The following is an 18,332-nucleotide window of genomic DNA, read 5'->3' on the forward strand; positions in this document are numbered from 1 at the left end:
GAACATAATCTAGGGACCAATATCTAAAGTTCCCTCTTGGCAAAAGTTGGAAAACTTACTAAAACTGAGCTTCTATAAGGCAATGAATATTGCAGAGGGCGTGGCTCATCACATAAAGGTATAACATCTCAAGGGTTTCACCGATCACCACGCAACTTTGTAGGCATATGACCACACATAATCTGAGGGGACCCCTCCCCATTATTGACCCGAATTTCTTATCTAGGCCTAACCGCCATATCGATTTTTACTAAATTTGGTAGATATGTAGAACAGGACGCCTCAAGGTGACTGAAGAAATTTAACTCTAATTGGCAACTGGGTGGCGCTATAACAACAGAAAAATGCTTAAAAATGGCTAAAATGCAACCGATCGCTGTGGCTCCCCCTGTGGCTAAATGTTGTTGTTTTTTTCTAATTTTTGGTATGACTAAGTCATGGTATGGTATGCTGTACTCAGTGGGTATGGACTAGTATATATATATGTCACAAAAGACAAAAACAAGTAGTGACAATGAAGAGATTCAAATACACAATACTGAAACTGAAGCCAAGATGTCACAAATATAACCCATCACTTTCCTAATGCAGAGTGAGTCAAATGAAAATGGGAGAAGTAACTCACTTCACTTTCTGACAATATTCAAGATGCTAATTTAAGTCACATGTTCTTATGAGTCAACCACGTGTGACTGTTGCACATATTACTTGAGTTTAAAGGGCAATGTCGAACTGTATGCCGGAGAAAACTGTCTTTAGCACTCCGTAACATTGCCTCTTCAGAGTGGGTAAAACAAGATTAAAAGGGACAGTCATTTTGTCCCCAGCTAAATGTATTTGATAGTCATATACCTAAAAATGCATAAATGCATATAGTCAATTAAAAGAATAGGTCATATTTTTATAGCACATGCAGATGTTTTGGGACATTATACATGGAAAACAGGGGACGCACGCACGCACGCACGCACGCACGCACGGTTTGACTTGGCATGTCAGCCCAGCATGACAGGGACTTGCGACTTGCGTCTCCATTACAGCAAGGTTGCCCACTTGAAGGTGTGTCTTTAGCTGGATGGCTTGTCTTAAGCGTTAAACGCAGCAAGCTGATCCACAGCTAAAGTTCTCTCTTTATTTTGCTGCACACGTTTTTCCATCACACAGTACAGCAGGTAAGAGAAGTTTACCTGTTGGAGGTGAGCTGTTTGCAGAGGTGCAGTGAGAGTCTGTTGTTGGGAGCAATTCATCAACATCTCACTGTGGCTGTTTCTGCTTTTACTGCTGCTACCAAAGTTCCACCAATTCCATGATAAACATATTTCCTATAGATTCCTCACAATAAAAGTCCCTCGTTATCTTGGTATGTTAAAGCTTTGATTGTGAGGCAGCAAAATCAGGAAATGGACATGACGGAGTAAAATAAAGCAGATATCTGAAGTAAAAACAGGACGCAGGAGAGACCACAGAGATTCAGTTAGAAGCTACAGAAGTATTGAGAGCTGACTACACAGAGACTTTTAAAAACACCCTTCTCTCCGGTCTCCTGCAGACAGAGGTGAATGTTGCATATGTATCAGCATAAACAAAAATAAGTATAGAAAGAATATGTAGACCTGTACAATACTTGCACACATGTGTGCATGTAGGTCTGATACTTTGTACAGACTCATACTTTTGCCATTATACATGTAATTGATAAACAATAAATGAATGATGTCTTTACATGAGAAAAAAACGATAATGTAACCTAAAACAAACCGAACCACACCTAACTAAAATCCCAGAAGTGGAGTTCCAGCACTCCAGTGCCCTGATCTTTGAGGGCCCCCTCATGCTCATCAACTTTCCCAGATCCTTAAAGATCACAAGAACAACTTGCACATACGTCAGGAAAAAAAGAAGAGAGAGAGAAAAAAAAGTTTAGGTTTGGGTCTGGAAGTTGGTTTATTCTACCATATTTATGTAGATAAGGCTCTACCATATTAAGCCTGTGCATTACTCCTGACCTAAATTTGATCCACCTTTCCATATAATTTTACCCACACCCACCCATAACTGCATCCATATAATCTCTTGCACCCCTACACACAGGCATGCACATACTAACAAACACACACCTACTCCCTCTCCATTCAATATTCTAGTTTGCATTATCTCATATGATCATAAGGTTTTTTAATCCTGTCCCATCTTGACTCTTGATATAGGGCTACTAATGCCCTGTATGTTGTTTTGAGATGTAGTTGCATGTTGCTTCCAGTAGGGAGCACAAGACACTATAGCCCTTTTTAGACAGGAATTGTGCAAATTTGCAGGAAAGCCCAATCAGTCTTCTTTCAGCATTGGCAGTATAAAAACAAAATCAGGGAGTGTGGCAAAATGCCGCCTACCTACTTTTGTTTATACAGAATGCACCTTTTTTGGGGCAATGGGGGGTGTGAGCAAGAAACAAAACCTGTAGCTCAGTGTGTGACATAAACAGCCTTGCTCTGAGGGAAGCTGCGGCTGGTCAGTCCTTCGGCGATTCTCTCATAAGTCGGCCCATCCTTTATCCTCCCCATCATCTGCCAGTTAATGGCCTCTTCATTTGCGAGGACAAGGAGGGCGTGCAATTCTTTGTCTCCACAGTTGCTCATCTTTACTGTAGTATCTGTCAGGTTTGCGTTTCCCTTTTGCTACTAGTACTAGCTGCTCATTCTTGCTATCAGCTGTTTGGTGTTATCCACCGCCAGTGGGTCACACATGCAGCGGCATCAACAGCTCCTCCAGTGAAGGGGAAGGCCGCCTCGTTCTGTTTAAACCAAAAAGGTTCCGCCAATATGCCTACCCTACAAGGCGGAAAATTGGGCACCTCGAATCAACTTGCCAACCCGGCTCTGTGTGTCTAAACGCTTGCAGCTTGCTGGCAAGTGACCTTACAAACGCGAGGAGTTACTCTGTTGGGAGAACTCAAATCTCGCAAGACCAACTGCCATAAAACACCAAAGAAGAAGAAGAATAATCTTGCGAGATGTGAGATTTCAGAGCCAGACTTTCACCCTCTGAGTGAGTGTTTTGACTTGCCACAACAAACATGTCTGAATTTTTACCCGATTTTGACCAACTAGATCTGGATGAGCCATTTGAATTTGATGACCGCCCTTATGTATTTGAACACGGAGTACACAGACGTACGCGGACGCAGAACTCATTGAAATTGAAGAGCGGACGAGGAGAGAGAGGGAGCAGCAACAGGCAGAGGAACGTGTCCGAATCCAGCTAAAGGTAAACACAGACGTTCATTTCTCCTTTCCGTTATGTTGTCGGATAATTATACTACCATCCGAGCCTATCTGTGTGCACTTTTAGTGGACGTATTTTGACGTTGTTTGACGCTGTCTGAGTGCCCTATTATTTAATATAGCACACGCTCACGGGCTGCAGGCAGGTCAGGTCATATATAACATCCTATCACTCATTTAGACGTCAGGTCATATATAACATCCTATCACTCATTTAGACAAAAGTAGATCGGAAAATAGGGCCCAGGTAGAAAAAAACATTAGTTCCCCTTTAAGGGCTTAGATGCTTTGTGAATAACTTTTCTTTGCCAGGATCTATTCTTCTCTGTAAGGGAAAATTCTGAGAAATGTCAGAATTCAAAGAATTTTCTTAGAATTTTGTCACCAGGCAATCTAGCTGCCTTGTCCCTCTGAAAAAGTTTAAAAGGAACCACCTCAGTCCATTTTAAAACCATTTTCAAGTTTTCTATTTCATTTTTCTTGTTCAGAAGTAACAGAGATAGCCTGTTTATTTTTGGATCCCTGGTGAATACTAGTGCTTTATGTTAAGTTGTATACTTTCCTTTCTGATATCAACCACTACACTCACGTCAGAATAAACCCCATAACCTCATAATCCAGTAAATCACCCAGGAGGAATTTAACTGTCATCTAACAGACCCCTTGTGGTCAACTTGTTATTCACAACAGCCTGATGTTTACTTCGTCAATTGCTGAATACCACACAAACAGGACATCCAGTTCCTCTTCCTAGGGGCTGATGGGAAAGGGGTAGACACTAATATATTTCACTGCAGGCTCAGCTATCTCATCACTTTGTCCAGCTTTCTCTTGACAGAGTAATAGTGCACATCAACAATAGCATGTATGTGTGGGTCCAGTCTGTGTAATCTTCTCATCAGTTTCTGCATTACCTGTGTGTGCTGTGACCGTCTTGGTACTCATGAGCACAGCATCTCCACACAGCGCCTCCACCTTGGCTTGGTGCTGTTGGCATGGCAGCAGGCCCCCTACAGAGAAGTTGGTGAGGAGTGTTGTGCCCTGCAGCTCCTCTTGGTGGTAGACTCTGAACATGGAGATGGATGATGTGTTCCTCACTTCCCAGCTCACGGTGTAGCGGTCGGGGCCAAACGATGTCTGACGTAAGGCTTCGATGCTGGAGTGAGCTGAAGAGCAGAGGGGAGATTGTGTTAAAGGGACGGTTTGGATTTTTTGATGTGGGGTTGTGTGAGGTACTTTTCTATAGTCTGTGTATTATCACAGAAGCAAAGCCCTGCGTCTTTGAATATCCAAAAAGCACTATATAACACCAATGTATTATTATCATCATTATCATCTTATTATTATTACTACTATTATCATAATTAATATCATTATCATCATTATGATTATAATGATTAATATGATTACTATCATTATTATTGTCATTATCATGTCTGCTCAAGCCTCCTATTATGTACAGTGACGGGAATAGAGAGATGCTGCAACCAAAGAACAGTGAGTTTGGTAGTTATTTCTTTCCAGTAGAAAACTTGAAAATATTCGAACTGTACCTTTAAGCACTATAGTTTTTTTTTTTCTACTGGACTGCATTAGCAGGATGAAGACAAAATTGTCTTTGTGGTTTCTATAGCAGCTGCTTGTAATATCCTCTCAAATATATTATATTTTCATGCACTACTCTTGTGTACAGTTCCCTCTCTTTTTGCTGCAATGACCAGCTTTCCCCAGTAGGGATCACTGAAGCTTCACTTAAAACTTTCAGATGTGAGACTCAATTTCTTGTATTACTTTGCAGTGAGTGTCACAAATATGTGCGGCTTGTGGTCAGTTAACTTGTAGCTCTTTAAAGTGAGATTGTAATTTCTGCTGAGAGACCACTGTTGTAAATGCTAGGGCATAATAACTGCAGCACAAGAAAAGGAGTTACATGATATCAATAGACACTTTGCAAATATTAGCCATTGTAAGCTACTGCTCATATCAGACCAAGAAGAGTTCTAATCGGCAAAATCCCTGAGTATTCAACTGAGGAGCAGCATGTTTTTATTACTTATTCTTATTTTAATGTGTCATAAGTTTCAAAGTCTCATGTAAAGCAGGGAAATGACTGCATCAACAACAGTGGGAACAGAAAAATAAAATGTAGAGAGAAAATAAGATCACTTTGGATTTCAAAGATCATACAATTACTGAGTGGATCCGTGGTTAGACCGTGATCTCAAACATAGTAGCACTGTAAATCAGTGACTGCACAGTTTTTAACTTCAACTCAATACAGTGGACTTTAATGGGCTCAAATGGACAAACACATGATGCAGGACTTACCAGAGTTTCCATCGTTCAGGACCATCTTGCTGTAGCGGGACTCCATCCCTGCCTGGCAAACCGTCTGCAGGCCAAACTTAACCCTGCTGCAGGGCTCCAGGTCCGATAAGGTGAACACAAAGTTGTCCTCCCTGTGCCACAAGAGGGCCTCCTCTGTGATCTGATCCACACCGTTGAGGTAGAAGGCAGTGAGGAGGAAAGAGGAGAACTTGCGATTCTGAGGGCAGTCCCAGGCCAGCGATATGCTGCTGCTGTTCCATGACGTCACCTCAAAGTCCTTGGGAATGTCTGGGTCTGCGGGAAAAAGGATACAGAACTGGTTAGCATTAGACAGTCACAGTCACAATTAATCAGGCCTGACTCAGTTAAAACTGGTTTACAGCAGGTTCCTGTTCTGCAGCACATAAAGACAGAAACACATCACAAAAACAGTGACATCTAACAAAAACATAAAAGCAAACAGCAACATGAACATATAGAGAGGCATGGACTTGAACGAAGTACGCACAAATTATGGGTTAAGTTAGTGGTTGCAAGTGTATCCTTCCATCAGGCAGTGTTTGAATGCCTGTTTAAAATGTACAACAGAGGTTATTGTTCTAATATGGGATCTCATTCCAGAATTTGGTATATGCGTGAAAAAATGATCTCTGACCATAGCTATTTTTATAAGCTGGTGCTGGGGTATGTGCTTGGGAGACTGATCTAGTGATGCGTTCCTGTCCTATGCTGTGTCTTGGCACTAGATCAGTGAGTGCTGGAGACGTGTTATTGTTTTGTATCCAATGATAAAATTTAATAGCCTGATTATTTCTGTAGTTCTGAAAGATCAAGGCATTCAAATTTGAAAGTGCAGTACAATGGTGAGTCCAGAGGGGAAATTTGCCATGGATCTTATAAACTCTATTGTACAGTCTGGCTATTGGTTCAGTAATTTCTTTTGTGGTGAGGGACCAGATTGGGAGACAGTAGGCTACTGTTGAGAGAATGACTGCATGTAGATACGTGTTAGAGATAACGTTGGTAAGGTATGGTCTGATCTTGGTATATACGTACAGTTTCTGGTTGAGTTTCTTTGTTAAATAATGAACATGATTACGGTAAGTGAGATGTGAATCGAGAGATACTCCAAGATATTTATAGGTTTCTGTGATGGATAGGTTTTGATTAGCAAAGTGGATTGGATCTGAGATGAATATTGATCACTTGGGCGAGTGGAAGTACATACATTCCGTTTTCTTGACATTGATAGTTAAGTGGTTAGCATTCAACCAGTCATGTAGGATACCAAGATCAGAGCAAAGTTTAAAGTTTACAATATTAGGCTCTGTGTCAGAGAGGAAAACGACAGTGTCATCGGCATATAGCAGACAATTGGAGTATCTGCACACATCAGGAAGATCACTGATGTACAATAGAAAGAGTAAGGGGCCCAAGATGCTACCCTGTGGAACACCCATATCACATATTAAAGGGAAAGATGTTATATGACCGATTCTGACCACCTGAGACCTGTTTGATAAGTATGATGAGAGCATCATTACCATGGAAGAAGAAACTTGAAATGAGCTAAGTTTGTGCAATAAAATCTGATGATTCACCGTATCAAAGGCTTTGTGAAAATCAATAAAAATGGCTCCAGTGACATGGCCTTTGTTGAGAGAAGTACGTATTTGTTCAGTGAAAAGTAATAATGCAGACATGGTTGATCGACAATTAACGGAAAATCAGCCAATCGGCGTGAATTTTGCACGACCTCGCAATTTTGCCCAATCAAACTATTTAAAACGGCTAAAATCTCATGTCATTGTAAAGCTGCGTGCAGTGTATTAATTCATTCAGCCCCTCTCTATCTATCTGTGTTTATTGTAAGAGTGCTGCTACATGACAGGAGCTCTGTGCCTGGAGTTACAGACACACAGTGACAAGGCTAACTGTTAGCATCACATGACTAACGATACCCAACAGTTATTAATGAGTTTAACAACAGTCAAGTCGTTTTGCTGATAGTGTGAATATAACAGCTCGGTGTCAGATGATAACTGCTGCTGCAGGGCTTTTCTTCAAGTGGCAAAATATGATGAGTAGGATGAGATCATGTTGTAGTGTGTTAGCTCCTGGTATCCGGGCAGAGAGAGCAGGAGGAAAGCACCTCACGGGGATGGTCCTTCAGCGCTGTGTCGAATGGCAGCAACTGCTGATTGTTGGTGATCAACTGATGCTGCCCACCCAACACCACAGATAGATTCTAATTCTGTAGGTCATAATAAGCTCTGGCTCCCAGATAGCAGCAAAGCTATTTTGGGAATTTCACTTGCCCGCGCAATTTAACAGCAGAAACAAGCTGTAAACACAACACTTAATACTGGCTGCCTCCGAAAGGGCCACTAGCATACTGCATACTACTACTACGTACTACCACTAGATACTACTCCTACCTACTAAACAAGTTGGGTCCATTCGGACATACTAAAAGATTGGTGGGAAAACACTCCATCCGCTGGCAGAGCAGAGGTACTGCACATGTGGATTTTGGTGCAGTACTACAGCCAAGCCAGCAGATGGGGTGCTTTCGTAGGCACTCCATCTGCTGGCAGAGCAGAGGTACTGCACCAAAATCTGAACACACCTGTGACTATTGAAATTGCCCAAAAATGAAGCTGGCCACTCTTTACCCACCAGCAACAGGTCTCCAAGTTCTCTCATGCTTCTCAACATGCAAAATGCGAGGAGTAGGCGAGCCAGAGCTCGCAGACGCCTCCTTTTGCACATAATAATTAATTCACTGCCACAGTAAGCAATGACATGACATGCCACACTCAAAAACTTAACCTTTGCACTTTGAAGATCCTTTATATTGTTTTTGAAATAATCCAACCTGTTATGGTGATGACAACCATCATCACTTCTCATAAGTGTCACAACGCTAACATCATGTGTCAATCAAGTGATTAGTTCATTGAATATCAATATCTAGATACAGCATTTCCACCAGCACATTCTGTCATGTGTGTAGGCTGAGTCACTTTGAACACCTGTCACCTCACACAGTACAGTGACATCCAATAAAACTGCTCTGCCATGATGTACTTTCATTATGCCAAACTTAATCATCATTTGTTTTAACAGTACTAGTATTTATTATTATCATTACTTATTTTATTATTGTTGATTGTTGTTGTCTTTTGAATGTCAAACGAATGTGAATGTCCAGTATCAAACTAACTTAATACCGGTATAAAACAGACTGCTTTGTTCATAATCATAATAGCAGAAATACATTTTTGACCAATGAAAAATGTGTGTGTTGATAATTGTATATTTGTGCAACTTAAATCTTTAGCGTTTTGAATCTTGCCGGGCAGCGACCACGCTGCATTTAAATAGGAGACTGATGATGGCGGTAACATGCCGTGCAACGTCTACAATGAAGTAGAAGACGAAGGAGAAGCCTGTGGTGCATTTTGGGTAAGTAGTAGCCCTGCAGTATGCTCTGCCATCATACTACAATGTAGGCGTGTTTAGTAGGGGTGGTAGCATACTACTCCTCCCTACTCCCTACTACGGTTTCGGACATACTACATACTAATTTGGTCTACTACAATCCATACTACTTGGCCTTTCGGACGCAGCCACTGCTTTTTAGTATGGTAAACTGAAGAGTTGCACATTTGCAACATTAGCATGTCTGTCATGTCTCTGGCCACATGAATTTCCCTCTCCTTTCAGCTCTGTTTCCCACCAACCTCAGAGAAATGTTTCTCCAAATCACTCTTAATATTTATAACATGCACATTTGCCCCCACCCACCCTTAAAGACATTTCCACCATAATCTGATGAAGAAAAAGGTGAAAAAATTCTGCATACAAATTCACCAGAATGCAGGAAATTTGCGCTCAAAACTTCCTGAGGGAGGACCCCAAACCCCCATTTCATGTGTGTCCACCCTAATGTGAAAACAAAACCGACACCCTTGGGTGGGCATTACTGTTTCTCCACAGCTCTGCTGCCATTATCCACAGTAACCGCAGTGCAGACTGGAGGCGATTAGCTACACAGTGGGACACACACAGGATTAATATGCACTGACATACCCACACAGTCAGACCGTCTACCACAACAAAGAACAGAGAAGCTCAGATTACAACACACAAAGAGGCAGAGTGACTTCATTCCCTGCGCAGGATGCCACTTGCATTATATATTTACATCAAATAGTGGTTTGCTGCTATATTAATGTTCCAAGTGTCGTATCAAGCTCCTTTAAGTCAAGAGCTAAAAAAAAATAGTCAATTAAATGATTATCCAGTCAACAGAAAATTGATGATCAAAAATGTTAATGATATTTCTTGAAAAATACCTTGAATTTGCTGCTCTTTACAGATCTCCTCTTTACATTTGTATTATGATAATTAATTGAATATCTTTGAGCTGTTGTTTGCGCCAACTTGCAGATTAAAGAATTCACCTTTAGCTCTGGAAACCTGTGTCAGACATTTTTAACTTATCAATAGTGGCAGTAGTACACATTGATTAGTTACTTCACCATTCACCTCCATTGTATCAGGGTGGTGAAGGAAGTGTTGCATGGATATCACAAATATACCAAAATTATCTGCATGACTCAATGCCAATAAAGGTAAGTGACACTGGCTGCTCATTTCTGTTGTCTGCTCATCCATCAAACCACCAGTCCATACCAGTAATAGTGGAGAGGCAGGTGAAGGAGTGAGTGCCTTCAGTCTCCACACAGGCCACGTAGGTGCTGCAGGAGTCAAGTGCTGTGAAGCGATAGTGGTTGTTGGCGGTAGAGTCCATGCTGAGGGTTCTATAGGAGCCCAGTTCAGTGTGGTACAGGGTCACAGTGTGGCTGCTGCTGACCGCTGGAGGGCTCTCCACCCAGGAAACCAGTAACATAGAGGTAGTCCTGGACTCGAGCTTGACAGGGAGACGTGTAGTGTGGCCTAGGATGAGACACATTGGTGTTTTTGTCTTACAAAGTGTTCATGTCAGCATAAATAGGCATTAAATCATTATCACCATCAACCAGAAATGATAAACACATTTACTTGCATAGATATATTCAGTAGACTTCAATGCAGTCCAGATTGATCTATCTTGACTTTTTGGCCTGCTAGCAGAGCAAGACTAAAGGTCAGGGGGGGGGTCACCAAAAACATAGGGATTGATCCTCTACACAGTTAAGTCAACTACACAGTTAAGTCAACACCAGTCTGGTCAACGCCTTTTGAAAGTAAGAGACACCACACTGTACCAAATGTTTCAGTTGGCTTTTTGGCAATTATGGTTATCCACTTTCTTACTGAGAGTTCACTGATGGGATCAATACCACACTGGTCTGGTCTACCACTGGTGGGATGGTCTTCACTTGCTATGCGCAGGATGCAGCACTGGTATGTCATTGTCATAATGTAGGGCACAAGGCCATGTACATATGTTCCAAGTGAGTTTAATGTCTTATCCATCCTCCCTCTGGTATGTAACTCCAGTGATTAAAGGTCAGCCAGAAAGCCCTCTGGCTCAAAAGTTACCAACACCTCAGAGTACGGGCCGGGCCGGGCCGGGCCTGGTCTATGACGTCTTTTTTGGCTACGAGAGATCATGATATGTGGCTCTCTCCTCGACTGTCAAGCAGCTCCTGCAGCTCTGTGTAGACTGACTGGATTGACTGCAGCGTTAGGAAGACCGTGCTGAATCGGGTTTCTGCCATCGGTTTGAGAGAGGTGGGGAGCTGACACGCTGGGTCGGATGCTTGCTTTACATATTTCACTACAGCCTTGGCTGCCAGTAGGATTTCCTTTACTTCTGGGGCTGAATCAGCAAGTTCATCTGTGTCAAGAGCGTGCCGAAGGACAGTGGCATTATGTCTTTTTTTCTGGGCAAGTTCGTTTTGTCGGACAAATTGTTGACACTTTATTCTTGGAATAATTGTTTTTCAAATGTTGTTGGAATATAACCAATAGGCTACGGTAAGCAGCTTTTTTTTCCTTCATGGAGCTGTTCAGAAATTATTCTCCTCTCTGTAATTTCTTTTTCTCCTTGTGTAGACATCTGAGTGATTTTGAATATTAATTAGGGCTCCAAATGATTCCCGAGCGCAGCACCGCTGCTGCTCACCACTGCTGCTCACCGTTCCCTCAGGGGATGGGTCAAATGCGGAGAACAAATTTCACACACTCGGGTGTGACAATCAGTGGGACTTTAACTTTAGGGCCACGGGCCTGTGTCTCTTCGCCTCTACTCGGGCCAGGCCAGGCCAGGCCAAGGGCTTAACACCACGGGCCTACTAGGGCCTCGGGCCTAGTTTTAGGCCCGAATCTGACTTTTAGTTGTGACGCATCAGATCAGTCCAATCAGCTGCAGCGCCACGCTGTCCAATCATTGAGGGGGGCGTGTCGGTCAATAAAAGACTTCCGCAAAGGCTGCACTTGCGTATTCTTGCTTTCCCCTCCTCTAAAAGCCTCCTATCTCCCCGACTGTGAGCGCATTTAATGAATTGGGACGTCTTAGAAGATGGCGAGTCTCGATCAATTTTAGGGTCCAGTGATCGATGATAGGAGCCAAGGAGGAGTATTGGGATGAACCCTATGGTCCAATAAATTGTCTATCCTTAAAAAGGTGTCACCAAAGGCGTCTATTTTACAATGGCCCTGGGTCTTAGAATGACCTGCAGGCTAGACTCTAAACTCCCTCATCTCGCTAACCAGTTCTAAAAAAAAGTTACCAGCAGTCCTTACAACAAACTGTTCTTGCTATAAGGCATAACAATGTTGCATGTCATCATGCCTTTGTGTCTGTATGGTACATAAATCTTTTTCTTTTAATGTGTGGACTCTGTACCTGCTATATTTTCTTAAATGAAATCACGTGTATCTATCACCACTGAAAAAGACATTTTACCTCAGTTGTGTTTTATTTGGTTTAATAAAAAAGGTAAAAAACCCTCATATGAACCATTTTATATGAAGGTAGAGCCAGCAGCTGTTAAGTTGTGCTTAACAGCTGCTGTTAGCACAAAGGGAAGAAACGGGTGGAATCACCTAACCAAAGTGTCACAATGACATGTCATGGGGCGTTATGCGTAGGACTTTTTATTGTCTGGGAGCACTAACTTCCTAAAGCCTTCTCCATTTCTGGTTTTAATGTGAAGCTCAGCAGGCCAACACTGCCAGTCGGACAGACACTAAACCCAATTCTAACATTAGTCTGGGATGACCAACTTGGGTTCTATAAATGGGCAGACTCCACACAGTATCATCCAAGCTTAACTGAATCTCTGAGCAAATTTTGCAATAAAGGCAATGTTAACCCTAAACCCAAACCCTGAGCAAATTATTCCCTTTAAACTGAGGGCTGGCCAGTGTTCAAAGACAGGAATTCATTAAATACACACAAACAGATAATCTCACCAAATGCAAGGAAGAAGTTTTCATCCTGATGGAAGTAGGCCGTGCCATTCTCACATGCAAACACCTCAGTGGGACCCATTGACTCCAGGATGGCCTGAAGAAAGAACAAGGGATTGTCAAAGTAAGCAAAAGAAAGATGGACTCTGACTGTGTGTAAAAAGCATCCATCTGTTTATTACTGTAGTTTGATACGCGTTATATCAGAAGTACCTTAGTGGCACTTGTTGGTTGCCGTAGGGGTTTCTGCCGACCTCTGACCTCAGTGAACTTTGTACCTTAGATAAAAACATTTCATTTAAAATTTAATAATGACTGGATCTCAGTGGGTAAAAACATGACAAGAAGTCAAAAGCTGCTTACGTGGGGTGATTCTAAAAGTCCATGCCTGAACAGAGCCCCCATACTGAAGGGTTAGCTTGTTTTCTACAGCTGGGGACACCGTCAGGGAGGTCACTTTACCCACCTTCCTGATGGATTTCAGTGCCGTGTCATTGAGCCATAAGTTTCCATTTTGCCTAAAAGGATGGGAAATAATGAAGCCTTGGTATTTTCTACCTTAAAGAGGTTCCAAATCACATGTAAACATCTGTCGGTTTGATGCTACCCTGCTTAACACCACCTGGATACACCTGGTAAAACTGTTCTTAAATTACAATGTATTCCTTTAACCAGCTCCTCTTGAATTTATATCCATCTTATACACTAAGTCAGCTTGTCCAAGATGCACTAGAAGGCCAAAAGTATGTGGACACCCCTTATGCTTTTGTGAACTTTCAGTCTGGAGCTGCTTTTTGTGGCTTTCAGCTAGATCCCTTAGTAGGGAAATGTTACTGCTATATGCTTTGTGGAGGCAATTTGAGAAGACCATTTCCAGTTGACATGACAATGCCCCAGTACACAAATAGAGACGGTTTTGGTGGGGAGGAACCTGACCACCACAGACCCTAGCCTCAACCCATTCAGCACTTTTTAAGATGAACTGGAACACCAACTGCGAGACAGACCTTATCATCCAACATCAGTGTTGGACCTTACTAACACACTTGTGGCTGAATGGGAACAAATCCCTGGCACAAGGTTCCAAAATCTGGTAGAAAGCCTTCCTGGAGGAGCAGAGGTTGTCACAGCTGGACGGCTAAATCGTTCCACAACCGGAAACCATGAATTACCAGAACCATCCAGAATCATGGACAATTATAAGACATCAGCCAATAATTCAAGAAGACGCAATAAAGGACAAGTTAAAGAAGCTGATGGGACCACATTTCACAGGAGTTGCACACCATGTAACATGTTTTCCACGTAACGATTAAAATGACTGAGATTAGTGCTTATGGTTTTTGGACTGGCATGTTCAACAGTAACATACAGCTCTACATTCAGGTATCCACATACTTTTGGCCAATGGAGAACAACAAATAAAATGGTTACATTTTTTAGAGGGGTTCATCTGTTTTGACTTGGTAACATTACAGCTGCTACACTTTATACTTTTTCATAGCAGTATGGAAATTAGAGTACATTTGAGAGCACATTCATAGATTCAAATTACATTGACATACTGTATGCCGAATTTACCAGGAGTACATAATGATTCATAAAATCTCTAAACTGATGTTTTACCATATACCGGTTCACAGACGAACACTAAATTGTGTTTTTTGTAAATGGACTTTGGCGTGAGGTTCCCTTCGAACAGCAGAGAACGCACGTGATCGGGCAAAATTAAGCACTGGTGTGAAAAACTGCAGACTACACGGGTAAAAGCGAGTTTTTCTTGTGTTTACCTCTCCAGAGCATCGCCTTTGCTCATCCAGCACACTGAGAAGGAAATATCGTCGCAATGTCCTGTAGAAAAATAAAGTGAAACATCTCTACATGTTACAAATTCTGGTTTGTCCTAACTCGGTCATGTGTCGGATGCAGTGTTGCGACTCACCAAACGATATAGTATGGGGCACCAGTATGAAAAAGATGAACGAAATCACGAAGGAGGTCCTGAAAATATAAAAGCTGATTAACTGGCTGAATTAGAGTGAGACAAGTGAAAACAACCATTCAATGTAAATGATTTTTCTTACATTTTCTGTGTAAGTTCATCAAAGGGAAGCATGTTACGTTTAAGTCTGAGCATGGCTGGAAATGTCAGAGTCCTAATGAGTGCCAGGTGTTCGCTGCCTTCACGCACCTGCTCGGATTCATCAAGTTCCTGACGACAGGAAACTACCTCTGTAGGCTATCATATATTTTAGTCTCCAATACTAATATCTACTGTTTTAAATGTCATGAAGAATTCACTGTCAGAATGATTAATTTAAAAAGAATTCCTTGCTCAAACAGTTAATGGCAATAATCAGTGCCGAAGCTAAGATGTAAGGGTTACCTACTAAATAGCTTTTCATTTGTTATTTTTTATTTAAATTTTGCCTAAAATAAGTTAAAATTAAAGAGATAGAGTCTGTATCACAATCAGCCTTCAAAAGCTGGAATACAATTTGTGTGTTATTGCAGAATGTAAACTCCTCCATAGGTTGTTCAGTTCCCCGTATGCACAGTCCTAAAAGGGAGCGGCAGACCTCCAATCCACAATGTTAGCAGCAGATTGTATACATGTCAGTACTCTCTAAAAAGAATCAATTTAAAAAAAAAAAAAATAGGTAACAGTTTTCATGAATCTTTTAAATAGCTCAAACTCGAAATCCTATTAGTCTCTGACTATCTGACAAACTCAATTAGTTTAATACAACCAACATGATTTGCTTTGATCTTGAAATACTTAATCAGGTTAAATCAACCAAATATTACTCAGAAGTTGTGTTGATATTCAGTAGTCAAAGTCTAACTCATTTACTTTAATTCCATCTTACTCAAAAATGTCCAACATGCTTTTGATTTTGACAGACTTCTTAAAATAACTTTTCAACTGACTAGAACATGTTAATGAAACAAACAGATTCATTTATTTTTTTTATGCTGTAAAACTTCCTCATTTAAAGCATTATTCGCTAACTCCATGAATCATTTTTAGAGTGTGGCCTATCAAATTAAAAGAGGCGTACTCTGGAGCAGGACTATAATCACCCATTTAACATTGAGGGGGACCATTTCAATTAACACCTTATGCAACCCAAGGGTGTCTTGGGGGGAATTCTCCCCAGTTACATTTTTTAGAACCTTAACCGCTAAACTGAACATTTTATAGAATTGTGGGTAACACTTCATAAAACAGCCCGCGTTTTAGAGTGTACCTCTCGCCCACTTTCCCGGGAGTATAACGATGCAGTCACTTAGCACATACTTTCCCGGGAGTATATGCTAAGTGACCACGTCGTTATACTCTAACTCCCGGAAAAGTATGTGGTAAGTGACCGGGAGAAGTTATACCCTAACTCCCGGGGAAGTATGTGCTAAGTGACCGCGAGTTATACCCTAACTCCTGGGGAAGTATATGCCAAGTGACCGCGTCCGGGAGGAATTATGCTCTAACTCCCGGGGAAGTATATGCTAAGTGACTGCGAGTTATACTCTAACTCCCGGGGAAGTATGTGGTAAGTGACCAGGAGGAGTTATACCCTAACTCCCGGGAAGTATGTGCTAAGTGACCGCGAGTTATACTCTAACTCCCGGGGAAGTATATGCCAAGTGATCGCGTCCGGGAGGAATTATGTTCTAACTCCCGGGAAAGTGGGCGAGAGGTACACTCTAAAACCCGAGCTGTCTTATGAAGTGTTACCGAATTGTGAAACAAGAATCTCAGACTGGGCAGGGTTCCCACCCTGGAAAAGTCATGGAATCCCACTCTCTTTTTCCAGGCCTGGAAAAGTCATGGAATTAGTAAAATACTTGAAAGTTTTGAAAAGTCATAGATTGTGTAATAAAATTCATTCTTCCAGTAATCTCTTGTAGATACCCTTCCACATAATGTAACATAATGGTGAATTTATGTAGCTGCTAATATGTGTCCATGTGTAATGTCTTGTTACCTACCACGCACGTGTCTTCGTATTTACCCCACTATTTGTCTCTACCTCCATGTATGCTAGCTAGGAGGAGTTATGTTTGAATAGAGTTTGAATCTGATATGTTTTAAAAAATAATGTTGCGACAGTGTAATGCAACACAGTTAAGTTTCCATACCTTTGCCCCAATAATCCCTTTGAAGTGTGCCACATTCTCACCATGGAACAATTGACATAGGCTGCCAAGGGTGTCACGTGGAGCCTAGGCTGTCATTCATTGGTCATGGAAATGTTACTATGGGTCCTTAAAAAGTCATGTAAAAGTTTTGACATTTTGACCATGAAAATGTGTGGGTTCTCAAAGTTTTGATGACTGAGTGTCATTTTAGGGAGCCAGCTTATGATTGAGGGCCATCCAAGAAAAATACACACCCTGACTTTTTGCATAACAAACTATAACAGTAACACAGACACAGTAACACAGACACAGTAACACGATACCAAAACTATAACAATCAACTTTGGTGTAGCCTACCCAGCACTCTTAGACAATGGGGTTCAAGTCTTGGACCACTAGCCAAGATACTTCTATTTTGCATTTGTTTCAAACACTTTTTTCCAGTACAAATGATACTATCAGCTTAACAAATTAAGTTGAATGTTTGAAAAATGTACATGAATTTCAGAATATCTTAGTATTAGGTGTGTCCCAGCATGCACTCAAGCTGGCATGGACTCCACAAGTTGGTGCACACCCTGATGATCCATGTTATCCCAGTATGATTTGACAATGTTCCAAAGAGCTTCTTGTGATGGAACAAAATGCCCAGCTTTCTCAGTCCTCAAGTGCCCCCATAAATCTTCAGTGATGTTGAGGTCAGGTGACTGTGGAAGAAATTCCACTCCTTGATCTTCTTCAGTTTTCATTGTAAATGGAATAGACCTACATTTGTATAGCGCTTTTTCGCTGTTTGGGGTTCCCCTTCTTGCCCAAGGATACTTGGAGGAACTGGCAATCGAACTAACGATCTTATGATTACTGGATGCTTTTGTGGCTCTACCTTCTGAGCCACAGCCAGTCGAGCAGTTCTTGCAAAGCGTTTTAGAGTTTCATGCACTGACTGCCCCCTTAGAAACGTTTGGTCCAGCCATGATTTGACGCATAGAAAGCCTTCCACGTCTTTGCTTGGAAAAACGATTTGATCGAATGATTTCAAAAAGGGTTAGTATTCTGTAAACCCAAATGCCCGGCAATGTCAAAATGACATAAAAACTTAATGTTCACTTGACACAAAAACTCATCCCTAGTGAGCTTGACATAATTTTTTTTATG

The 18,332-nt window shown here is 41.6% G+C and overlaps 1 protein-coding gene across 1 annotated transcript in view; it reads right to left on the reverse strand.

The window, feature by feature from the left end:
• LOC126384732 (uncharacterized) overlaps positions 1-15,181 on the reverse strand; it is a 41,408-nt gene extending 26,227 nt beyond the window's left edge. The window contains exons 1-9 of the mRNA XM_050035981.1: positions 15,122-15,181; positions 14,980-15,038; positions 14,828-14,888; positions 13,401-13,555; positions 13,251-13,315; positions 13,041-13,134; positions 10,311-10,574; positions 5,610-5,903; positions 4,196-4,447 (exon numbers count right to left, since the gene is read on the reverse strand). Of these exons, the coding sequence (XP_049891938.1) occupies positions 4,196-4,447; positions 5,610-5,903; positions 10,311-10,574; positions 13,041-13,134; positions 13,251-13,315; positions 13,401-13,555; positions 14,828-14,888; positions 14,980-15,038; positions 15,122-15,174 (1,297 nt within the window). The 5' untranslated portion in view covers positions 15,175-15,181. The remainder of the gene's footprint in view (positions 1-4,195; positions 4,448-5,609; positions 5,904-10,310; positions 10,575-13,040; positions 13,135-13,250; positions 13,316-13,400; positions 13,556-14,827; positions 14,889-14,979; positions 15,039-15,121) is intronic.
• Between the last annotated feature and the right edge of the window lie 3,151 nt (positions 15,182-18,332).

Source organism: Epinephelus moara, chromosome 23 (assembly GCF_006386435.1).
Source record: "Epinephelus moara isolate mb chromosome 23, YSFRI_EMoa_1.0, whole genome shotgun sequence".
Classification (NCBI taxonomy): Eukaryota; Metazoa; Chordata; class Actinopteri; order Perciformes; family Serranidae; genus Epinephelus; species Epinephelus moara.